Source organism: Grampus griseus, assembly GCF_964374135.1.
Source record: "Grampus griseus genome assembly, chromosome: 18".
Classification (NCBI taxonomy): domain Eukaryota; kingdom Metazoa; phylum Chordata; class Mammalia; order Artiodactyla; family Delphinidae; genus Grampus; species Grampus griseus.
In genome coordinates, this window is record NC_139012.1 from 78,835,687 (window position 1) to 78,857,807 (window position 22,121).

General features: G+C 52.8%; 1 protein-coding gene across 1 annotated transcript in view; it reads left to right on the forward strand.

Annotated features, from left to right (window-relative positions):
* LATS2 (large tumor suppressor kinase 2) overlaps positions 1–17,656 on the forward strand; it is a 41,825-nt gene extending 24,169 nt beyond the window's left edge. The window contains exons 3-8 of the mRNA XM_082675779.1: positions 5,317–5,449; positions 6,441–7,720; positions 8,641–9,223; positions 10,332–10,514; positions 12,155–12,261; positions 15,490–17,656. Of these exons, the coding sequence (XP_082531905.1) occupies positions 5,317–5,449; positions 6,441–7,720; positions 8,641–9,223; positions 10,332–10,514; positions 12,155–12,261; positions 15,490–15,987 (2,784 nt within the window). The 3' untranslated portion in view covers positions 15,988–17,656. The remainder of the gene's footprint in view (positions 1–5,316; positions 5,450–6,440; positions 7,721–8,640; positions 9,224–10,331; positions 10,515–12,154; positions 12,262–15,489) is intronic.
* The last annotated feature ends 4,465 nt before the right edge of the window (positions 17,657–22,121 follow it).

Here is a 22,121-nt window from a genome sequence, read left to right on the forward strand (position 1 = left end):
GGAGGACAGTGGCCGGAGGCTCTTGGGCCTGCCCTCTCCCGGTGTCTTCTCTCTACCCTGTAGAGCCCACAGTGCGGTTCAGAACCAAGTGTGCAGAGCTTGGAGCTTGGCAAGCCCTTCCTTCTGAACCCTTGTCCCGACCTCCGATCCTGCCCTGAAAGGAGCCAGGGCCCTGCCCAGCGGGGGAGCAGGAAGGCTGGCCCTGGGACCCGTCACACCGCGTGCCCCAGTTCAGACCATCCAGTGAGGCTGTGTTGTCCCCAGGCTTTCTCTGCCTGAGACCTTTTCTTCTGAACTCTGCCCACCCCCAGCTCCACCCTCGTCTGGCATCCTCAGCTCAGGCTTTGAACGCGCCTGTCTCTAACTCAGCGTCAGGTTCTTTGTGTTGGGCCACCACGGACCTCTACCCACTCGTGTCGCCAGGCTCTCTGGCTGGTGGTGACCAGCTCCCCCCCGGAATCTGACTTCTGAGGGGCCTGCACCGCCCACCGCTGTGCTCTCTGCCACGGGCTCCTTGGTTCCCCCAGAACTCAGAACGCCAGGGCTCGTCTGTCCCTGGCAGGGACGGTCTGGCTCCTTCCTTGTTTCCTGGGGCAGAAGAGACTGTCCTAGAGATTTTGTGGTTTTGTGTGTGTGCCTATTTATTGCATGACTTGTGCAAGCCAGGTGTTAGAGGACCTGTCGGCGTCCCTAAAAGCAGGCATGTGCTGGTGAGGGTGCGGTCAGGGGGTTCCTGCCAGAGCATGGGGGGCAGCCATGCTGGGGAGGCCCGGCAGAGCCTGTTCCCTGAGCCCAGCGGCGGGCCCACTGTGTCCACGGGCAGGTTCATGCCGCTGACCGTCCTCAGGAGGCCCTGACCCTGGGCAGCACATGTGCTGTTAAAACTGGTTCCCTACCCTTTCCTGGAGCACGGCTAAGTGTTTTTGTATGTTATATTCTATTTCTCTATGGCTTTTCATTATTGACAAAAATGGGAGTGTTTTTTTCAAAAAGAGGTTGGACCTAAGTTATCGTAATAGGCATATCCAGGAGTGTAGTGTTCCTTTAAGAACAAATCCCACGAAGATACAAGAATGGTTTTGTAGTTAAATAGTAACCCAAGTAAAATACTTATTTAAGGGCCTATGAAGTTGCAAGAGCATGTAGAAAGCAGTACTTCCTGCTGACTGTGTAGCCAAATTATGATAAATGGAAGCAAAGTAGGTATTTGATGATTGGGCTCATAGTAGGACAACTGGAATAACCCGCTGGATGGACTGAACTAAAGACGTTGTTTAGGTTCTCAGACGTCACTAATCACACCAGTATAACGTTCTCATCTCCTGTGTGTGTGTGTGTGTAAACTCATAGGGGATTTTGGTAGTTTCCCTGGAGTGGGTCACACCTCCGCTCACCTATCTCAGTAGTGCCAACAGTGAAATCCTTAATGTTTTAGCAAACATCCCTTGAAATCGTGGAACTTTACAGCTGAAGGGAGCGCTGGGATGACCTGGTGACATCTTGCCCTCTCACTGGACTCAGCTGTGATCTGGAGGACTTTTGTCATCTGCCCACAACTGTGTAGCTGGATAACACTGGCAGCTTTACTATAATGGAACTGGACATACGCATAAGTATTCTCATCATCTTACGCTCTTTAACAAGAAGAAATCGTTGCATATTTCAACATAAAACTGTCAAACTTGTTTTCCTCGTGTTCTGATCAAGCCCTTGTTTGTGGACGAAGCTCAGACACATTTTGCACGTCACTGTTTCTTCATGTTGTTTACGCTCTTGGAAGTCGCACATTTTGTTCACTGCTGTGTACTCTGTAGAGAAGAATATTAGATGCTTAGTGCTTCTCCAGTAGGAGAATTTGGCCATAGCAAGTATTTTTGGGCTGCATTAAGTGTATCCCAGGGAATACTTTAATTATAATGAACATAATTATTCTCTCATTGGATTATTTAAGCCCTTTCTACTCCTGCCCTACACCCTTCTGTTTGAGGGGCTGATTTATTGTATTATATCTAATTCGGACAAACATCTTTATGCAAGTTGACTTTTAAAATAGGATTCTTTTAAATTGGCCTGAGAATTTTAGGAAGTAAAATTATTAAATCAGGGCGCACGTTTAATAACTTTTGGTACTTGTTAACAAACAGTCACCTCAAAGGACCAAAAATATATGACTGTGAAGAGTTTCACCAGCCATTTGCCTTTGTAACTATTTTGTTTTGGTGTTAACAATTCAATATAAAACGCTATTTTATTAGAAGTGTTTCTTTGATCCTTGGTAAGGTTGAGCATTTTCCATGCTTGTTTAATTTTAGCCCAAATTTCTTCTTCATTCCCTACCTATAAGTTACTCTAAAAAACATCTTTTTCCTCGGAAGCGCTCAGTGGGCGCCCTGCCCCGCGGCTTTGCTGTAGGGCCTTGAGCCGGAGTTGTGCCTCATCTTCTCGTCACCCACTCACAGTTCAGATCCAAAGGCCCCTTGCGGGTTTTCTTGGCTTTAGTTTTCTCTTCTCCTTCTCCGGGAACCGCGCGGGTGCCGGGTGTGTCGGACTGGCGCGGGATCCACTCGCTCCGCGGGGGCCTGCGTCTCTGGCTCTGGCCCCAGGCAGGCTGGGTCGCCCTTTCCTTCTCCTTCACAGCCAGCCACCCGCCCTTCAGGCTCTTGGAAGCGCCGGGAAACTGCCGTGAGGAGCTGCCCTGCCCCCAGGCTCTGGAGCTGCGGGACTTTCAAGCGGGGCAGCTCGGCCGGTGGAGCGAGGGAGGGCAGGGGGGAGGGGACGTGGGTCTAGACGCCGAGGGGCAAGGGGGTGGCGCGGGGGCAGCCGTGCAGACCCTGGGCCCCTGCTCATCGGGCTCCCGAAGGTCCCGGGGGCAAGCGTGCTGTCCAGCTGGGGCGGAGCTCAGGGGCAGGGTGTGGGCGTCCCTGGGCACCGGTCTTACAGCGGCACACCACGCTGCTGGCCTGACATCTGGGCACTGGAGTCACAGAAACGGCGTCCTGCTGCCTGGGGGGGTGGAGGCAAGGCAGGGTTGTGATTCCTGATGGGTTTAAAAATGATCCCGAGTTTCCTGCAGTTTGTGGGTTTTTTTTAGTATTTATTTATTTACTTACTTATGTTTATTTTGGCTGTGCCAGGTCTTAGTTGCGGCATGCGTGCAGGATCTAGTTCCCTGACCAGGGATCGAACCCGGGCCCCCTGCATTGGGAGTGCGGAGTCTCACCCACTGGACCACCAGGGAAGTCCCTTCCTGCAGTTTTTAAAGCACGCCTATACATATATGTCTAGTGGTGTCTCTGAGAGTTAATGTACGGAAACTGCACACTTGCTAAATTTGGTGGAAGGGACAGACGGCAAGGGCAAGACTGCCTGACTGGGTTGTTTAGTAGACAGGAGGGCTCATTAGCGTGGTCGGGTGTGTGATGGGCGTATGGTTAGTTGGTCGGTTGTGCGATTCGAAGCAGCCCTGTGAGCACGTCGGTACCTGTGGTTGCCTCCCAGTGTTCTTGCTGGTTAAGTTCCTCGACTGGAAGCAAAGCGTTGGGAAGGTTGGAATCTTGAGGCTGAGGCCAGTGCGCAGCAGGGAGTTGAACACACACACTGTCTGACGTGGTTGGTCCTCAGAGTCGCCGCTTCCTTGACACGTAGCCGGTCTGAAGTGACGCACACGTGCGGCCGGTCACCCCAAAGAAGCCAAAGCTTCGGTCCCGTCCCAGACACAGCAGATGGGCGCTGTCCGCAGCGGGCTGGCTCTCCCCCAGCTCGTGCCCTTTCCTTCGATCCCAAGGCAGCTCTGGCCACCGCTGCCCAGCCTCGCGAGCCGTCCCTTCCGCTGCTTCCCCCAGAGGCCGCCTCCCCCCCAGCCCTTGGCTCACGGGCGGGGCTCTTCCTGCCTCTTCTCTCCCGAATCCCCGAGGACACAGGCACAGGTCACGGCCGTGTGCGTGCTTTGTCCAGCCACCCCGTGGGGCCCGGCCAGGATGGAGGTTAATATTATGTACACAATCAGTGGATGTGAAGCACCAGAGTCCTTCCCGTCCCTGTGTTAGGTGGGTGGGCGCAGCCCTGAGCCACAGGAGGGTCAGGCCCCCAGGCTGTCGCAGTCCTAACAGAGGGGCAGACACACAAGCGCGGGGACAGGTCCACTCTGTTAGCCTTGAAAAGCCCCTGGCCCGGCAGGCGGGGAGAGCGGCTCATCCGTCCTCAGGGTCCGGGGCATCTCCTGGGTTTCTGCTGTGGCTCTTTGCTGACCGGCCTCTGTCCCCTGGGGACCTGGGGTCCTGCTGCCTGCTCACTGCCTTCTCCTCTCCTGTCCAAGCTACAGCAGTGTCTGTCAGGGCTCTCCCACCCCTGCTGCTCTGAGACCCCTCCCCTCCGGTCACCACCCACTTCCTGCATTTGCAGTTCCCTCCTCCTTGCCCACCCACCCCTCCACCTTCAGAAGACCCCTGTCTGTCCACAGAATCCCCTCTCGCTGCCCCTCCTGGTTCCATCCTTGAAGGCTGGCTTCCCTGTCTGGCCACAGCTCTGCAGCGCCGGCCCAGGGCGCCTGGGCCACAGCCCTCGCAGCCCTCCCCCTCCGGCCTGAGCACCCGACCACGGGTTCTGCAGCTCTGCCCCTGGCCCATCCTCTCACTGACCCCGACCCTGCTTGGAAAGCTCCCGCGACTGCCTTCAGGTAGGCGGCCTGGTCTGTGGTGCCTCCCCGCTGTCCTCTCCCGCCTCCCCATTCTTCCCCCACCAGGCCCCTGCTCTGACGGTACCACCTGCTGCCAAGAATACCTTTCCTCCACTGAGCCCTCCTGCTGCCTGAATCCCAGCTGTCTGTGAAGAGCCGGCTGTGCCTCCGTCTGGCCTGTGATCAGCCCCTGGTCCCTCTCTGTCCTCCAGCCCTCTTCCCCGGTGCTCATCCCGCCAGCAGTGCTGGGGCCTGTCCTGGGCTGACGTCCTCTCTCGCCCGCCGCCGCCCGCATGGGCACGGGGCACCATAAACAGTAGATGTGCAGGTCTCCCCTCGGGGCAGGGGTCCCTCCCCCAGGAAGCCTGGGCTGGGGAAGGCCAGTTCTCTGACTTCCACAGGCTGGATGGGAATTTCAGTCCAGTCACAGAATTTTTCTAGCAGGAGCAGGACGTACGGTCTTCCAGGCCCATCGTCGTGGTCTGGGGGTCAGTGAGGTTGTCATCGGCGCCTGACGACACGTCCCCAGTGCTGCTGGCTTGGAGCCGGGCGCAGGGCGGGAAGGCAGTCCTGGAGGCTTCGTGTCGAGGGGACGCGCACCCAGGCCCCCACTAACGTCTCTGTGTCCACCCCACCCCCAGGAGATGGCGGGAAGGGCCCTCAAGCAGACCGGCAGCCGCAGCATCGAGGCCGCCCTGGAGTTCATCAGTAAGATGGGTTACCTGGAGCCGGGCAAGGAGCAGATTGTGCGGGTCGTCAAGCAGACCTCCCCGGGTGAGCACGCTGGGGGCTGCGGGCAGGGGCCGTCCTGACGGTCGCCCGAGGGCGGGGACGGCGGGTGGCAGATATGACACTGAGCTGGGTGCCTCCTACTTGCTGGGTTTGTGGATTTGTTTTGCTTATGAAAGATCGGAAAATTCACTGGATATTAAAATGAGGCAACCCCCGCAGGTTCTTTCTGCTTTCTCTTGGGCTTGTGGGGGAGGCTTATTTCATTGATTCTGAAACACACCGTTTCCCACTCTGTGGCCTCTGAGAGCAGGCTGCCCAGTGGCAGGTTCCTCCAGAGCCAGACACCTTGGGCAGAGGTGTGGGAAGGCCCCCTGGTGCCCCTGGGGAGGGCCAGAGGCCCCAGCACCAGATGTCTGGCCTTGCTGCCTGTCACTGAATGTTTCTGTTTGCTGGTAGAGCAGATGGGGCCCATTTGGGGACCTGAGGTCCCTGGGTTTAGTAAGGGATTCAGGATATTGAACAGGAGTGTTCCCTGTTTTGTGGGAGACCTTGGATAAGCCCAGTTCATCTGCTGAGGGGGAAATTGCACGGGCTTTGTAGCCGTATCTTCTTTGTGAAGAGGACACAGGTTTCTGTTTTCTTCTTGACTGAGGAGTTCCCTTAAACAGTGCCTCGCTGGCCACCGTGTCCAGACTCTGAGGGTCCCGGGGTCTGTGTTGCAGCCCAGCCCCTCAGGAGGCAGCGCCCACTCTCTGATGACCCCGCACCTGCCTTGCTCGTGGTCTTTCTGATGCATCGTCTTAGCCTGAGAACACAGTGTCATTTGCCGTGGCTTCTGCTGGAAGCACAGCTGCAGAGGGTCAGGGCTCGGCCAGGTGCTCCGCGGGGGCGTCCTCGGACAGGCAGGGCACGGCCTTTGGACTGGGAGCCCGGCGCCGCCCACGCGGCCGTCACTGGCGTCAGGGGCCTTCCCAGGCCTTCGGCCGCGGAGTAGCCGTGCCGCGGCGTCAGCCTCCCGTTCCCTCCTCTGCAGGAAAAGGCCTGGCGCCAGCCTCTGTGCCGCGGAGGCCGAGCTTCGAAGGAGCAGGTGACCCTTTCCCGCCCTACGCCCAGGTGAGCGGGCCGGCCTTCGAGGGCCCCGCCGCCCTGGACGAGGCGCCCCGCCAGTACCCGGACTTCCTCTTCGCCGCCGTCGGGCCTCACTGCCGTCCGCACCCACCCAAGGGCTATGCCGCCGCCGGGGAGGCCGCCGGGATGAGCCTCCCCGGCCCCGGGGGCCCGGCGCCCCCGCTGCAGGGCCCGCACTACAGGGCCCCCCTGCTGGTGCCCGGGGAGCCCCTGGCCTACGGCGTCCAGCGCAGCCCCTCCTTCCAGAGCAAGACTCCGCCGGAGGTCGGTGGGTACGCGGGCCTGGCCGCCAAGGGCCCGGCCGTGCAGGTGCAGGTGCAGCCCGGCCTCGCGTTCCCGCCCCCGGGCGGCGCCGCTGCGTACGCGCCCCACCCGCACCCCAAGCAGCCCCACCCGGTGCACGCGGGGGGCCCCCGGGGCGCCGTGTTCGCTGGCGACAGCCCCCCGCCGGGCCTGGCCACCCCCTCCCGGACCGGCCTCGGCGCCGAGCGGTTCGAGCCGAGCGCGCCCCCCGCGCCGCAGTGGCCGAGCGCCGGCCTGGCCCGGCGGGACTCGCTGCAGAAGCCGGGCCCCAGCAGGACCGGCTCCTTCAACGGCCACCAGGCGGCGGCCGCGCCCTCCCCCAACGCCATCACGGCCGTGACGGCCGCGCACATCCTGCACGCGGTGAAGAGCGTGCGGGTGATGAGGCCCGAGCCCCAGACGGCCGTGGGGCCTTCGCACCCCGCCTGGGTGCCGCCGCCGGGCCCCGCGCTTGAGGGCCTGGAGCCCCAGGACGAGCATCCCCCCGCCCCGGGGGGCGCCGAGGCGCGGGGCCGGCCCCCGCCCTACCCCCGGCACCTGCTGCGGCCGCAGGGCCGCGCCGAGCAGTACGACGTGGACGGCCTGTGCGCGGGGCTGCAGCAGGGCCTCCGGGGCAGCCGGGCCGCCGAGCCCCCCGACGGGAGCCCCAGGAGCCCCAGGGGCGCCAAAGGGGAGAAGGCGGGCAAGGACCGCAAGCAGATCCAGACGTCCCCGGTGCCCGTGCGCAGGGGCTGCCGCGACGAGGAGAAGCGGGAGTCGCGCATCAAGAGCTACTCGCCCTCCGCCTTCAAGTTCTTTATGGAGCAGCACGTGGAGAATGTGCTGAAGACCTGCCAGCAGAAGGTGGCCCGCAGGCTGCAGCTGGAGCAGGAGATGGCCCAGGTGCGTCGTGGGGTCGCCTCGGGCCCCTTCTTGCTTCTGCTTCACGCACCTCGCCTCCAGGCCGGTGGCCTCCTGGGGAGGGGGGCTGGTATCGCGAGTCCCACCTGGAGAAGTGCTGCACGTTGCGTTCCCCTCCCCCTCGCTCTCGGGAGGGGAGGGGCTCTGCCTGACGTGCCGGCGCGTAAATGAGCGCATTGGTTTTTATGGTGTGTCCTTACTAGTGCACAAATCCACCAAGTTTTTCTAACTGCTAAGGAAACATTTTGAAAGAGTAGAAAGAAGGTTTGAGGTTTTATACATTGAAATTGTGGGATTTATAAAGACAAATATATCTAGTAGTGATTCATCTATTTCTTAAGTCTATAGTTAGAATATAAGGTTTGAAATACACCCTAGTTGGCACTAAACTGTCAGAAAAGGTAATTATTAATGAAATTATTTAGATTAAAATGCTATGGTCAATTTAAATCACACAGAGCCGGTAACTACAAATTCTAAAAATAAGATTTGTGCCCTTCCCGCTGTCCCATTTTCGTTGACTTTGTTTGTTTTCCCATTTTCCCCTGAACTATTATTAAATTATTACATTGCTCTTAGAGCTCCAGGAATTTTGTGGTCCCCTTTCCCCCAGATTTTTATTAATATAAGTTTCCTGTAGTTTTTAGAGCCTAAGGTCACCTGGAGAAAAAAGTCCCTGTTATTATGTCTTCCCTTTCGATTCCAGATCTGCGACTCTGTGTGGATGTAAAGCACAAAGAGTTATTTTCTCGCTTGTAGTGTCTGGCCGCATTCTTCTGCACCCTGGTTTCCGCGGATCGGTTGGGGTCCCCTGCGTTCTGGGGCCCCTTCCCCACTCCCATCCCCCACCCCTTCCCCCTGGGCTCCCCCAGGGTGACCCTCCCCTGTTTCCTCCTGCACAGGCCGGGCTCTGTGAAGCTGAACAGGAGCAGATGAGGAAGATCCTCTACCAGAAGGAGTCCAATTACAACAGGCTCAAGAGGGCCAAGATGGACAAGTCCATGTTCGTGAAGGTGAAGACCCTGGGCGTCGGCGCCTTCGGGGAAGTGTGCCTGGCCTGCAAGGTGGACACGCACGCCCTGTACGCCATGAAGACGCTGAGGAAGAAGGACGTCCTGAATCGCAACCAGGTGGCCCACGTGAAGGCCGAGAGGGACATCCTGGCGGAAGCAGACAACGAGTGGGTGGTCAAGCTCTACTACTCCTTCCAGGACAAGGACAGCCTGTACTTCGTCATGGACTACATCCCGGGCGGCGACATGATGAGCCTGCTCATCCGCATGGAGGTGTTCCCCGAGCACCTGGCCCGCTTCTACATCGCGGAGCTGACACTGGCCATCGAGAGCGTCCACAAGATGGGCTTCATCCACCGCGACATCAAGCCGGACAACATTCTTATAGATCTCGACGGCCATATCAAGCTGACAGACTTTGGCCTCTGCACTGGGTTCAGGTGGACGCACAACTCCAAATACTACCAGAAAGGTACCGCCTCAGGCCTTTCCTTCCCCTCCTGGGGCGCAGCTGTCACCGGGTGATTTTATAATTTGGTGTGACATCCTTTTCTCCCTGAAGAAGTCGAATGACGTGTGAGGTGGTTTTTTTTGTAAGTTAGTGGCTTCAAATTTTACTAATACGTTTTTAGGACAGTAGGCCATAGCGTCTCATGGGGCCTTGCTGAGGGGCCATCACTCTGCCCTATTAAAACAAGCCTTAAAACACAAGCCTCCCAGCCTCCCAAGGAGCCCTCTCTCACAGCCGCCCTGAGTCTACCTGCAGGCACAGACCTGGCTGTGGATCCAGCTTAACTCCACCTCCTGGAAAAGTCAGAAACAGCTGGTCATTATCTATGGCTTGAATTTTTATAATAGTGATTTTAATACTCTATAGCTCAGGCTTCTTTTTTTTTTTTTTTGCGGTACGTGGGCCTCTCACTGTCGTGGCCTCTCCCACTGCGGAGCACAGGCTCCGGACGTGCAGGCTCAGCGGCCATGGCTCACAGGCCCAGCCGCTCCGCGGCATGTGGGATCTTCCCGGACGGGGGCACAAACCCGCATCCCCTGCATCGGCAGGCGGACTCTCAACCGCTGCGCCACCAGGGAAGCCCTCAAGCTTCTATTTTTTAACTCAAAACTAATCCTAAATCATTTTGTTCATTCCCATTTTTTGTCACTGAAGTCATTTGTGTTCGTATTTTCTAAATCCTCTCACTCTTTTCCATGCCCGTCTTAAAACATGTCTATCAAACAGGTGGTGTTAGCCTTTGAGACGGGCCTGAGAGGCTCTGGGGCCACCATCCTACAGTCCCTGAGCCTTTCTCACTGGCCCTGCACTGTCACCCAGCACAGGGCACAGCCCCTGCGGCCGCCTCCTCCATGCTTCCCGTGTTGGCACAGGAGTGCACCTCACAGCTTGGGTGTGAGGCCCAGGACCTCCGCCACCTGCGAGATGGCGGGAGGAATCTTTCTCTCACTGTGTCAGGAGCTGGGTTGGATTACTTTTCCTTTTGAAGCTGTGGATTTGTTGCATTGTTGAAGAGTGAAAATTAACTTTTTCATTCTCTTCTCTCCTCGGCTCGCTTCCTGGGTGAAAGGGAGTCACACCAGGCAGGACAGCATGGAGCCCAGCGACCTCTGGGACGACGTGTCTAATTGCCGCTGTGGAGACCGGCTCAAGACCCTGGAGCAGAGGGCGCGGAGGCAGCATCAGCGGTGTCTGGCTCATTCCCTGGTTGGGACCCCAAATTACATCGCCCCGGAAGTGCTCCTCCGAAAAGGTGCGTGCTTCCGCCCTGCACCCAAGCCAGTGACCTCTGAGGGTCCCGAGCCCCAGCTTTCAGAGACTCGACGTGTCCCCACGGTGTCTGTGCTCACGGGAGTCCGAGAGCTGGATTCTTCCCTTAGCAAACACAGCCTCCAGTGTGTGTCCCTCTGTTTGGGAGCTGCCTCTGCTTCTGGCCCGTCTCCACTTGCCCCTCCTTAGGCTGGAAGTGACAGGCCGGGTGCGAGGTTGGCTTGCTCCCTGGAGCCCAGAGGAGTCGCTCCAGAACTGGTTTTGACAGAGTCCTGTGATAGACAGGACTTGGGGGGAGGGATGCGCGGGCGTCCTACCTGGGTCACCCACCTTCACTGGTCAACGGGTGTGAGGATACAAACACTGTGTCCTCCAGTTCTCCGCCGCAGGTCCAGAAGCACCTTCAAGGTAAGATTTGGGGACGGCAGTGCTCCGTCCCATCCAGTGGGCGCCTGGCCGAGCACGAGAGGCATCTCTGACAGTCAGCTGCAGGGCCCGCAGCGCCTGCGTTTGTTCATCTGATTCCGTTTGATGAACCCAGAGAGCAGTGGCCTGTCTGTTCTCACGTGTTGTTTCCAGTCATTGGAGCCAGGACCCTCTGTCCTCACCCGTGTTCTCTGTGAGCTGTGTGACCCAGCGCGGGTTACTAGCCTCTCACCGCTTCTCGTGTAACAGCAGTGCCTCGAGAGGTTAAGAGTATTAACCTCCCTGCCCAGTAAAGCTCTCCCCCTCCTCCTCCTTTCAAAGAGGGAGGGGTGGGTGCTGGCCTGCGGGGGAGGACACCCGTCTCCCCCAACCCCCCGTTCGCAGCAGCCCAGCGGAGCCTCCGGGGCCAGACGGGCAGGGGCTGCAGGTCACACTTAGCAAGAATTCGGTGACAGCAGGACCGGAGCGGGGCTCGGACTGGGATGTGGGACAAAATCAAAGATCAGCCTGCTCCGCAGCCTCCACGAGGCCGCCCTGCCCGAGCACCGGGCCGCCGGAGCCCTGCGGGGGGGCCTGGCTCCCTCGGTGCCCCCAAGGGGCGCGACAGGTGGCAGCCGTTCCCTTTGCCAGTTTCCTCCCCCCGGTTCTCCCAAAACCTCCCCAGGAAGCCTCCCCGGGAAGCCTCATCACTGGTCTCACCTGACCTCGGGTCACAGAATTTCTGCTTTTTAGTTTCTATGATTTTAACTTGCGTCTGTTCGTGTTCTTTAAGAACCTAAAATTCTGGTTATTATTGTTACTGACAATAAGAGTAATCTTTTAAAATTAAAAAGCCTTTTATTACAAGAGCATCCGGTGTTTATCACAGACTAATGGTGGAAAATAAGAAAATGCTCGTGACCACGCTCCTCCCACGTGGAGACCGTGGACACCCCGGCAGCATTTTTCTCTCAGACTGTTCTGAGCCCCGCATGCCGGAGGTGGTGACGTCACGCGTGCGCCGCCGGGTGCGGAGACGGTGGCATCACGTGTGCGCCGACACGTGCGGGAGGCCGTGACATCACACGCGCGCCGTCAGGTGGGGCGGTGACGTCACCTGTGCGCCGCCTGGGGCTTCCCCGCCGACGTGAGCCGGTTCTCTCGGGGTGTGTGAGGAGGGTGTGTGCGGGGTGGGAGCTGAGTGACGCTGTCTTTCAGGATACACCCAGCTCTGCGACTGGTGGAGTGTTGGCGTGATTCTCTTCGAGATGCTGGTGGGGCAGCCGCCCTTCCTGGCGCCGACTCCCACGGAGACGCAGCTGAAGGTAATGGGGCACGTGGTTTTCTGATGAACCCAGGAGGCTTAGGCCAACATTTGACCTTTTATTCTGAATAGTGTAGGGACGTCATTTGTATGTCATGGGATGTTTTCAAGTATTCTTGTTATTACCTATTAATTTTTTATCTGGGTAAGTAGAGGCACAGGGTCAGAGCTGAGCTGTGATGCGCGCGTGAACCTGAACCATGGTCACCTGCCGATGTGGTGCTTGCAGGTGAGAACTAGGGGTGGGCGGAGCACCGAGGCCGCAGGTCTGGGCCCGGCGGCAGGTGTGCCGTGCAGCAAGCAACACGGCTTTGAGACTGTGCCCGAGGAAATGGGTTTGATACTTGGATGTTCTGTCGTTACCGTTGGCCAGTTACAAGCTATGTGTCAGGCTAGTTGTACACAGTTCTGATATTCATTTCAAGTAATTAAAAAGTTACTGCGTCAAGTAATAACTCAGTACTGAAGAATTAGTTTTAGAATGGTAGCCATTTACTGTCTGAAATGAATGATTTGATTACTTAAAGACTGAATAGCGAACCTGATGAAACCTTTGGAACTTCTCAGAACAGTGCCCTTACACATGTTCACTGACAGTTCTAGGATGTAGTCACATACCCCGGAGTCCACAGGAGACCCGAAATTAATAACCTCTTAATTAGAAAAACCCTAAATGAAGGCTTGGTTTCTTTACAGTAACAGTGAAATTGGAATTTGGCATTATTTATATCCTAATTGAATTGCTGAATTAGTTACCAATTTGTCTGCATGATAATAACCCAATTTTTAAAATTGTGGTGAAGTTTACCATTTTAACTACTTTTAATTGTACAATTCAGTGGCGTTAAGTACATTCACAATGTTATGCAACAGTCACGGCTACCTATTTCAAGACATTTTCACCATCCCAAGCAGGAGCTTAACTACTAAATGATAACTCCATTCCTCCCTCCCCTCTGTCCCTGTAACAGCTCTTGTATCAATACTTTCTGTCTCTATGAAGTTGCCTGTTCTAGGGACCTCATATAAGTGGAATCATACAGTATTTATCCTTCTGTGTCTGGCTTATTTCATTCAGCATAATGTCTTCAAGGTTCATCCATGTTGGAGCCTGTGTCAGAATTTCCTTCCTTTTTAAGGCTGAATGATATTACGTTGTATGTAATATTGAGTAATACTCCATTGTGTGTAAATAACATTCCATTTTTTTAATCCATCATCTGGCAATGGACGTTTGGGTTGTTTCCACCTTTCGGCTCTTGTGAGTAGTGCTGCTGTGAACATAAGTATGTGTACAAGTATCTGTTTGGTCCCTGCTTTCAGTTCCTTTGGGGATATACCCAGGAGTGGAATTGCTGGGTCATAGGGTCACTCTATGTTGAAACTTGCTGAGGAACCTCCATACTGTTTCCATAGTGGCGGCACCATTTTACATTCCCACCAACAGTGCACAAAGGCTCCTGTTTCTCTACATCCTTGCCAACACTTAATTTCCTTTTGTTTTTTTAAAAATAGTAGTTATTCTAGGGGGTGTGAGGTGGTATCTCATTGTGATTTTGATTTGCACTTCCCTAAGGTTCAGTGATGTTGAGCCTCTTTTCATATGTTTCGTGTTTGTTTGTAGATCTTCTTTGGAGAAATGTCTATTCAAGTCCTTTGCCCTTTTTTAATTCGGTTCTTTGGGTTTTTGTTGTTTAGTTGTAGTTCTTTATATAGTCTGGATATTAATTCCTTGTCAGCTATATGCTTTGCAAATACATTCTCCCATTCCATGGTTTGTCTTTTCACTCTGTCAGTAGTGTCCTTTGATGCACAAAAGTTTTAAATTTTGATTAAGTCTGTTTTATATATATTTTTTGTTTTATTGCCTGTGCTTTTGGTATCATATCCAAGAAATCATTGCCAAATCCAACGTCATGAACGTTTTCCTTTATGTTTTCTTCTATGAGTTGTATAACGTTGGGTCTACTAAAACAGCAACTCAGTTTCAAACCAGCCCTCGTACCGCCTGCCCCGTGCCACTCCTGGTTATATTGGCCTTGCTTTATCCTGACTCCAGGTGTAAACAAGAAGTCCCTTAGGCTTCCTCCTCACAGCAGACAGGTCTCTGTGAGCGTCCTGATGGCTGATGTGTGTGGTTGAGCACCACCAGCTGGGGGTGGCTTCCTCGCCCTGTGCCTCAGGCTGTGGGCTCCTCCTGAAACCACACCAACCGTTTGTAGCTGCTCAGAGCCTCCTATGTCTGTTCTGTTCTCCCATCGTGAAATTATCAAGATCTTTTTAAATTAAAAAAAGTTATTTTTATTGAAGTATAGTTTATTTACAATATTGTGTTAGTTTCAGGTATAGCAGCAAAGTGATTCAAGTATATATTATTTTCAGATTCTTTTCCATTACAGGTTCTTACCAGATATTGAATATAATTCCCGGTGCTATCCAGTCGGTCCTTGTTATCTATTTTATATATATTGAATAGTAGTGTGTATCTGTTAATCCCAAACTCCTAATTTGTCCCCTCCTTCCCTCCCTCTCCCCTTTGGTAACCATAACTTTGTTTTCTATGTGTGTGAGTCTGTTTCTGTTTTGTAAATAAGTTCATTTGTATCATATTTTAGATTCCACACATAAGCGATATCATGTGGTATTTGTCTTTCTCTGTCTGACTTCACTTAGTATGATAATCTCTAGGTTCATCTGTGTTGCTGCAAATGACGTTATTTCATTCTTTTTTCATGGCTGAGTAGGATTCCATTGTATATATGTAACACATCTTTATCTATTCATCAGTTGATGGACATTTTGCTTCCATGTCTTGGCAATTGTAAATAGTGCTGCTATGAGCATAGGGGTGCATGTATCTTTTTGAGTTATAGTTTTGTCTGGATATGTGCCCAAGAGTGGGATTGCTGGATCATATAGTAGCTCTATTTTTAGTTTTTTGAGGAACCTTCGTACTGTTTTCCATAGTGGCTGCACCAGCTTACATTCCCACCAACAGTGTAGGAGGGTTCCCTTTTCTCCACAGCCTCTTCAGCATTTATCATTTGTAGGCTGATGATGGCCATTCTGACCGTTGTGAGGTGGTGTACTGCACTGTGGTTTTGATTTGCATTTCCCTGATGATTCGCAGTGTTAAGAAATGATACGTTCTTTAACACCCTGTCCCGGGACGGCCCTCGTCGGCCTCGAGGTTGAGGAGGAAGGAACACTGGGTGTATTGTCCCTGCAGGTGATTAACTGGGAGAGCACGCTGCACATCCCCGCGCAGGTGGAGCTGAGCCCCGAGGCCCGGGACCTCATCGCCAAGCTCTGCTGCGCGGCTGAGCACCGGCTGGGCCGCAACGGGGCCGACGACCTGAAGGCCCACCCGTTCCTGGGTGCCATCGACTTCTCCAGCGACATCCGGAGGCAGCCTGCCCCCTACGTGCCCACGATCAGCCACCCCATGGACACGTCCAACTTCGACCCAGTGGACGAGGAGGGCCCCTGGCAGGACGGCAGCGAAGACAGCTCCAAGGCCTGGGATGCGCTGGGCCCCCCGGGCAGCCGGCACCCCGAGCACGCCTTCTATGAGTTCACCTTCCGGAGGTTCTTCGACGACAACGGCTACCCGTTCCGGTGCCCCAAGCCTGCGGTGGCCGAGACCGGGACTGAGGCCGAGCAGCCAGCTGCGGGGGGCCCGGCCCCGGGGGCACAGGCTGGGAGCTGCCAGCCCGTGTACGTGTAGACCCTGGGGGACCGGGAGGTCAGCCCCTCAGGTCAGTCGGCCGATTGCCCCTCGAAAGTCTGGTCTGCACCCAAAACCAAAGCAGAAAAGCTTCTGAAAGAGGACTCGCCTCTGACGTCTCCTCCACATTCTGGTTGACGGCGGGGCGGGTGTCAGCATGGCCTGGAATTGGCTTTTGAGGACCTTCACTGCATTAAAACAATATTTTTTAAAATTAGTACAGTTTAGAAAGAGCACTTATTTTGTTTATAGCCATTTTTCTTACTAAATTATAGGGATTAATTTTGACAAATCATGCTGCTGTTATTTTCTACGTTTGTATTTTATCCACAGCACTTATACACATTTAGGGAAAGACGTAAAGATTGAAGAACATGTGATAAGAAATCTCTGTGCAATAATGTAAAAAAAAAAAAAAAAGATAACACTGTTCTGATGTTACTGATACCATTTTATTCACACAGTGGTTTTTGTTTTATATTTTTCCCACATTTCAAAATTGTGATACATGTTAAAAGCTGCTTTTGTTTTGTTCTGTTTGCTTTTTGCATATTATAGTATAATAGGAAGTGTGAGCAGGTGATCACGCGGGTGTGACTTCAGATGCCAAGTGTGGAGAGATCGCTGCATGAACAGGGTTTTTCTGTTAAAGCGTGACCGTGTCTTGCCATTCACAGCGGGTTCTGTGAATACGTTTTGAGTGAGTAATTCTGGACAGTGTGCTGATGCCGTGTCGTCCTGTGGTGACTTCCTCGCTGTGACTGCACCCCTCCTCTCTCGTTGAGGAAATGCACGTGTGCCTGAGAGCTGATGTGACTGTATGTGTCTTGGGTGTGATTGGATTCTTTGGGGGGCAAAGACGTTTGTCCTACACAACACTTGTATACATCAAAAGGGATTCTCTTAGCTCTGCCAAAAAAATGTAAGTTAGTCGTGGACCTCTGTCTGCTTCGCGAGTCAGGATGCTGTCCTGGTGGTACAGCCGCCACGGGTAGCCGGAGCCCCACCCGGCAGACGCCCTGTGGAAGGGCAGTGATCTTGGGGTTCTCTCACCGTGTTTCTAGTGTGCTTTGAAGGATCCATCTTAATTTGGTTTTAGAAGCACATTTTTCTAATCTTTGTGAAACAGCGAAGTGATGTTGAAAAAGAAAAGATATTTAAGCCATACATATTTTCTTAGGAGTGTAAATGTATATATAACTACATAGATAAACACAAAATATTCCTATTTCAAATTAGTATGATTCCTATTTAAAGTGATTTGTATTTGAATAAAAAGTTAAATTCTTTTTTTGCTTTTTAAAAACCTGATGCATCATATTTTTCATTATATTATTCCACATATTTTTCCTTGAGGTTTTTAGCATAATGTATCCATTAGTTAGTGTATCTCTAGGCAGCACACTTACGCGTCTATCGATGGCTAAACTGAAGAAGATGATTCCTGTGTACTGGTTTACATGTGTGTGAGTGGCAGGTTCTGGGTCTGCTGTGCTGTGTCGTGACTGTCAGTGTTTCTCTAGTTTTGCAGTAACGCCGTGTTGTTATTTACGCTCTGACAGACGTCATGTGGTAGGTTCTTTCTCAGGAACTCAATTTAACTATTATTTATTGATATATCATTGCCTTTGAAAAGCTTCTACTGGCACAATTTATTATTAAAGTTTTGAATCCAAATCCACTGGTGTCAAGCTTCATTGGAATTTGTAAGTTCTTGCTTATATCATGTGTTGCCACTCCCCCAGGCTTTCCTGTGATTCACGGGCAGCCAGGGCTGCCATCGGGAGGGGGAGGGGGAGGAGACGCCCCCCCCCCCCCCAGAGGAGAGCGGGTTTCAGGTCAGCACACGGTCCGAGCAGGGGTGCGGTTGTGTGACCAGCTTCTCTTCGCGAAGGTGGTGACAAGTGTACGGCATTAGATTGTCGAGCGGGTAAAGTGGGTTGTCAGGGAAATCGTGAGTGGGAGCTGATTCTCCTGCTCGGGACAGTTACACTGACAGGACAAGGCTAACGCCTCACCTTTGCTTTAAGATGGTTGATGGCATTAAGAAATACAGAAAATACCGTTTGTTTTCCGATGAGTTGGTCTTTTGAAAGGTGCAGTCACGTGGTCCCCACTGGGCAGTCGCGACTCCACCAGGCCGCCTCCGACCCTGTCCCAGCGGGGAGGGGCTCCCCTTACTGCCGGCCCCCGCTTTCCTCTTAGGCTGCCACGTTGGGGAGCCGACGGGCGTGGAGGTCCCAGCGTCCTGCCCTAGCAGGAGTCCCGGCACGTCACCCCAGCAGGACGCTGGGGGCTCTGCTGGCAAGGCCGGGGGCAGGGATTTCTGGTCGGACTGGCTGTACTGGAGCAGTTACTGCCCGTCTGTCTGCCGTCTCCTCTGCGTCGGGGGTCGGGCTGTCGCTGGGACCCGGCTTGCTGGTACTTGCAGGTTGCGGGGCTCAGCTCCAAGCCTGGAACCGGAAAGAAACCCCGGAGCACGTAGCGCTGCGTCGTTCCTCAGGCCCCGAGGCCCAGCTCCCCTGCCGCCGCCTCCCCACCTCTCAGGGTCTTCCGTTCTGCCCGCCGTGTCCAGGAGTTTGAGTTGTACTTGGTGGGAGGCGTAGGAACAATCTGCTCCATCTTCCTGGAGGGGGAAGTGGGTTTCGGTTTCAATTTCAGTTTCGAGTAACGAAGGCTCACAACTCACCTCAGTCACGCCGGCCACGTTGCGCAAGCTTGTCGCCGTGCTCAGCGGCCCACGCTGGACAGCACGGGTCTGCGCAGATCCTCTGGCTGTGCGTTAGCCCTTGCGCTGACACCTGGCAGAATCTGGGCGCTAGCGGAGCAGTTGGCCTTCATCTCTTTCTCACGTGTCATTCCCTCTTGGGTAGTGGAGAGACCACCCTTCCTCGCAGCGGGTCAGCTGACCTGACCACCCACAGTGTCCAGCCTTCAGCTCCAAAGCATCGCGGCCTCTTCCTTTCCTGCTTGCCCGCCGCTCGGAACGCGCGGACCCTCCTAAAGTCACCAGCTTCCTGCCTTTTCTAAGCCGGTGACTGGTGTCTCCAAAAGGATCAGAGTAGCTTATGGGTCCAGGACCCGGGTACAGACGTGGAGCCCGCCTCCCCACCCCTGCAGTGGGAGCTCGGAGTCTTAACCACTGGACCGCCTGGGAAGTCCCCAAATTATATTATTTTTAGAAAAAGAGTCTCTGTCCATATCTCGCCATTTCCTGCTTCCCAAACACAACCTCTCCCATGTCTTCTATGTCATTTTTCTGGCATTTTCACTGATAGGCTCTTAATGATATTTCTTGATTTACTTATTTTAAATATTTTCTATCAATGACATATATGGTGATTCTCTTATAGGCCTCCCTCAACCTCTGTTTCCTAGTGTAAGTTCTCTCACAACTTTTAGTTAAATCAGTTATCAACGTAAATATTATGAAGACTATGCTGGGGAATTCCCTGGCAGTCCAGTGGTTAGGACTTTCACTGCCGTGGCCCCGGGTTCAGTCCCTCGTTGGGAAACTAAGGTCCCATAAGCCTCGAAGTGTGGCCAAAAACAAAAACAAAAGACTGCTAGGTTGTCTTTGAGCCAAATAGTGTATTCTGATTATGTTTCCTTCTCATACAAAAAAATTTTCCTCTTGGACTTAGTAATTACCTTGTTTTTTCATTTACTTTGTTTTCTTTGAAAGTACAGGTGTTTTGTCCATCCTTCCTTCCTTCCCTCCTTCCTCCCCTCCCTCTCTCCCTCCCTCCCCAGTTGCTGCGATGGATCTGTCAAATCCCAGACTGTTTTCCAGGAGCACGAGTGCTGTGTCTACCTCATCCTGCAGTCTGGACCAGCTGCCCTTCAAGCCTGACAAACAGCTGTCATCTTGGGAATTCTCTTTGTCACTTTCCTGTGTTGGATCCCATTTTGCCAAATGCCGTATCTTCCTTTTCCTCAGTTTACACCTGGAAAGAAGTTGGGGTTCTTGCTTGTCCAAAAATGTCCCTTTTTTTTTTTTTGCGGTACGCGGGCCTCTCACCGTTGTGGCCCCTCCCGCCGCGGAGCACAGGCTCCGGACGCGCAGGCTCAGCGGCCGTGGCTCACGGGGCCAGCCGCCCCGCGGCACGCGGGATCCTCCCGGACCGGGGCACGAACCCGCGTCCCCTGCATCGGCAGGCGGACTCCCAACCACTGCGCCACCAGGGAAGCCCCCTTTTCTACTTTATTGAAAATATAAATAAATCTAAGATTCTAGGATGAAATTCACGCAGCATTTTGGAGGCATTAGTCCTCTGTTTCCCAGGTTCACAGTCTTGTTGAATACCCTTTCTCTCTAGAAGCTTCTAGAATCATCTCTGTCTACCCTGTGGTCTACACTTTATGGCGACGTTCCTCCATTGGTTTCGTTTATTGTCCTGAACACTGAGGCTTCAACCTAGAGATGTGTGCCCTTTGGCTCTGGAGAATTTTCTTGCATTATTTTTTTAAAATATTTATTTATTTATTTATTTTGGCTACACTGGGTCTTAGTCGCGGCATGCAGGCATCTTAGTTGCCGCATGCATGGAGGATCTAGTTCCCTGACCAGGGACTGAACCTGGGCCCCCTGTATTGGGAGTGCCGAGTCTTACCCACTGGACCACCAGGGAAGTCCCTTCTGGCATTATTTTGAACTTTATTCCCTCCAAAGATTCTCCAACTCCTCAGCCGATTCTCTGATTTCTTATATTTATTTCCTGTCATCCATGGTTTTTTTATTCCACTTTCTGGAAGGTTTCATTGACTTCATCTTACAGATTTCATATTAAATTTTGGGGGCGAAGGTATTATCTTTTTAATTCCCAAGAGCTCATTCTTGTTCTCCAATCAGTCTGTCCGTCCCTGTTTTATGTCTTCAGTATTTGTGTTTGTTACCCCTCTTATCATTTCAAGGGTTTTTAAATTCTGCTTCCAAATTGTCTGTATTTCCTCTGGGCTCCTTTGTGTTATGTTTTTGCTGCTTGTTCTTTGTTTTACTCTTTCTCCAAATTCATGTTGGAGGCTTTCCTTAAATGACTCTGACCATCGTTTTTTTTTAAATAACTTTAACGAGATATAATTCACATAAGTATAAAAAATTCACCCAATTAAGGTATATCATTCAGCAGTTTTTAGTATATTCACAGACTTGCAGAAACATCACCACAATCAACTTGAGAACATTATTATCACTCAAGAGAGGCCGGGTTCCCTTCGGCCGTAACTTCCATTGTTCGCGACCATCACAAGTGCACTCCTCAGACAACCACTGATCTACCCCCTGTCTCTACGGATTTGCCCCTTTTGGACATCTCATATAGATGAAATCATACAGTAAGAGGCCTTTGGTGACTGGCTTCTTTCACTTAGCATCATACTTTAAAGTTTCACCCACGTGGTAGCACTGTCAGTATGTCTTTCCTTTTTATTGTCAAATAGTATTGCGTTGTGTAGATTTATCCCATTTTATTTCTCCTATTTATCCAACAGTTAGTGAACATTAGAGTTATTTCTGCCTTTCGGCTATTGTGCACAGTACTGCTCTGAGCATTCATATGCAAGTGTTTGTGTGGACATACTTTATTTCTCTTGGGTGTCAGCCCAGTAGTGGCTTTACTGGGTCAAATGGCAACACTGTGAACCTTCTGAGGTGGTGCTAGACTGTTTCCAGAACAAGTGCACCATCTTACATTCTCTCCAGCAATGTATGATGGCTCTAATTTTTCCACATCCTCACCAATTTCATTTTTTCTTTTTGGTGTTCTTTGATGCCCCCCCCCATTTTTTTATTTTGCTAAGTCCAATTTATCTATTTTTTTTTTCTCCTGTTGTTTTTGCTTTGGGTGTCCTATCAGAGAAGACTTTGCCCAACCCAAGGCCATGAAAACTTACTCCTGTATTTTCTCCCAAGACTTTTATAGTTTAACCCTTCATTTAGGTCGGTGATCCATTTTTAGTTTATTTCTGTGCAGTGAGATGCGGGGTGTGATTTCACTAGTGTGCGCGTGAGTAGCAGGGAGTCCCAGAACCGTTTGTTGAAAAGACTAACCATTCTTTCCCCGTTGCATTGACTTGGCACTCTTGCCGAAAATCAACTGACCCTAAAGTTTTAAAGGTCTGTCTCTGGACTGCCC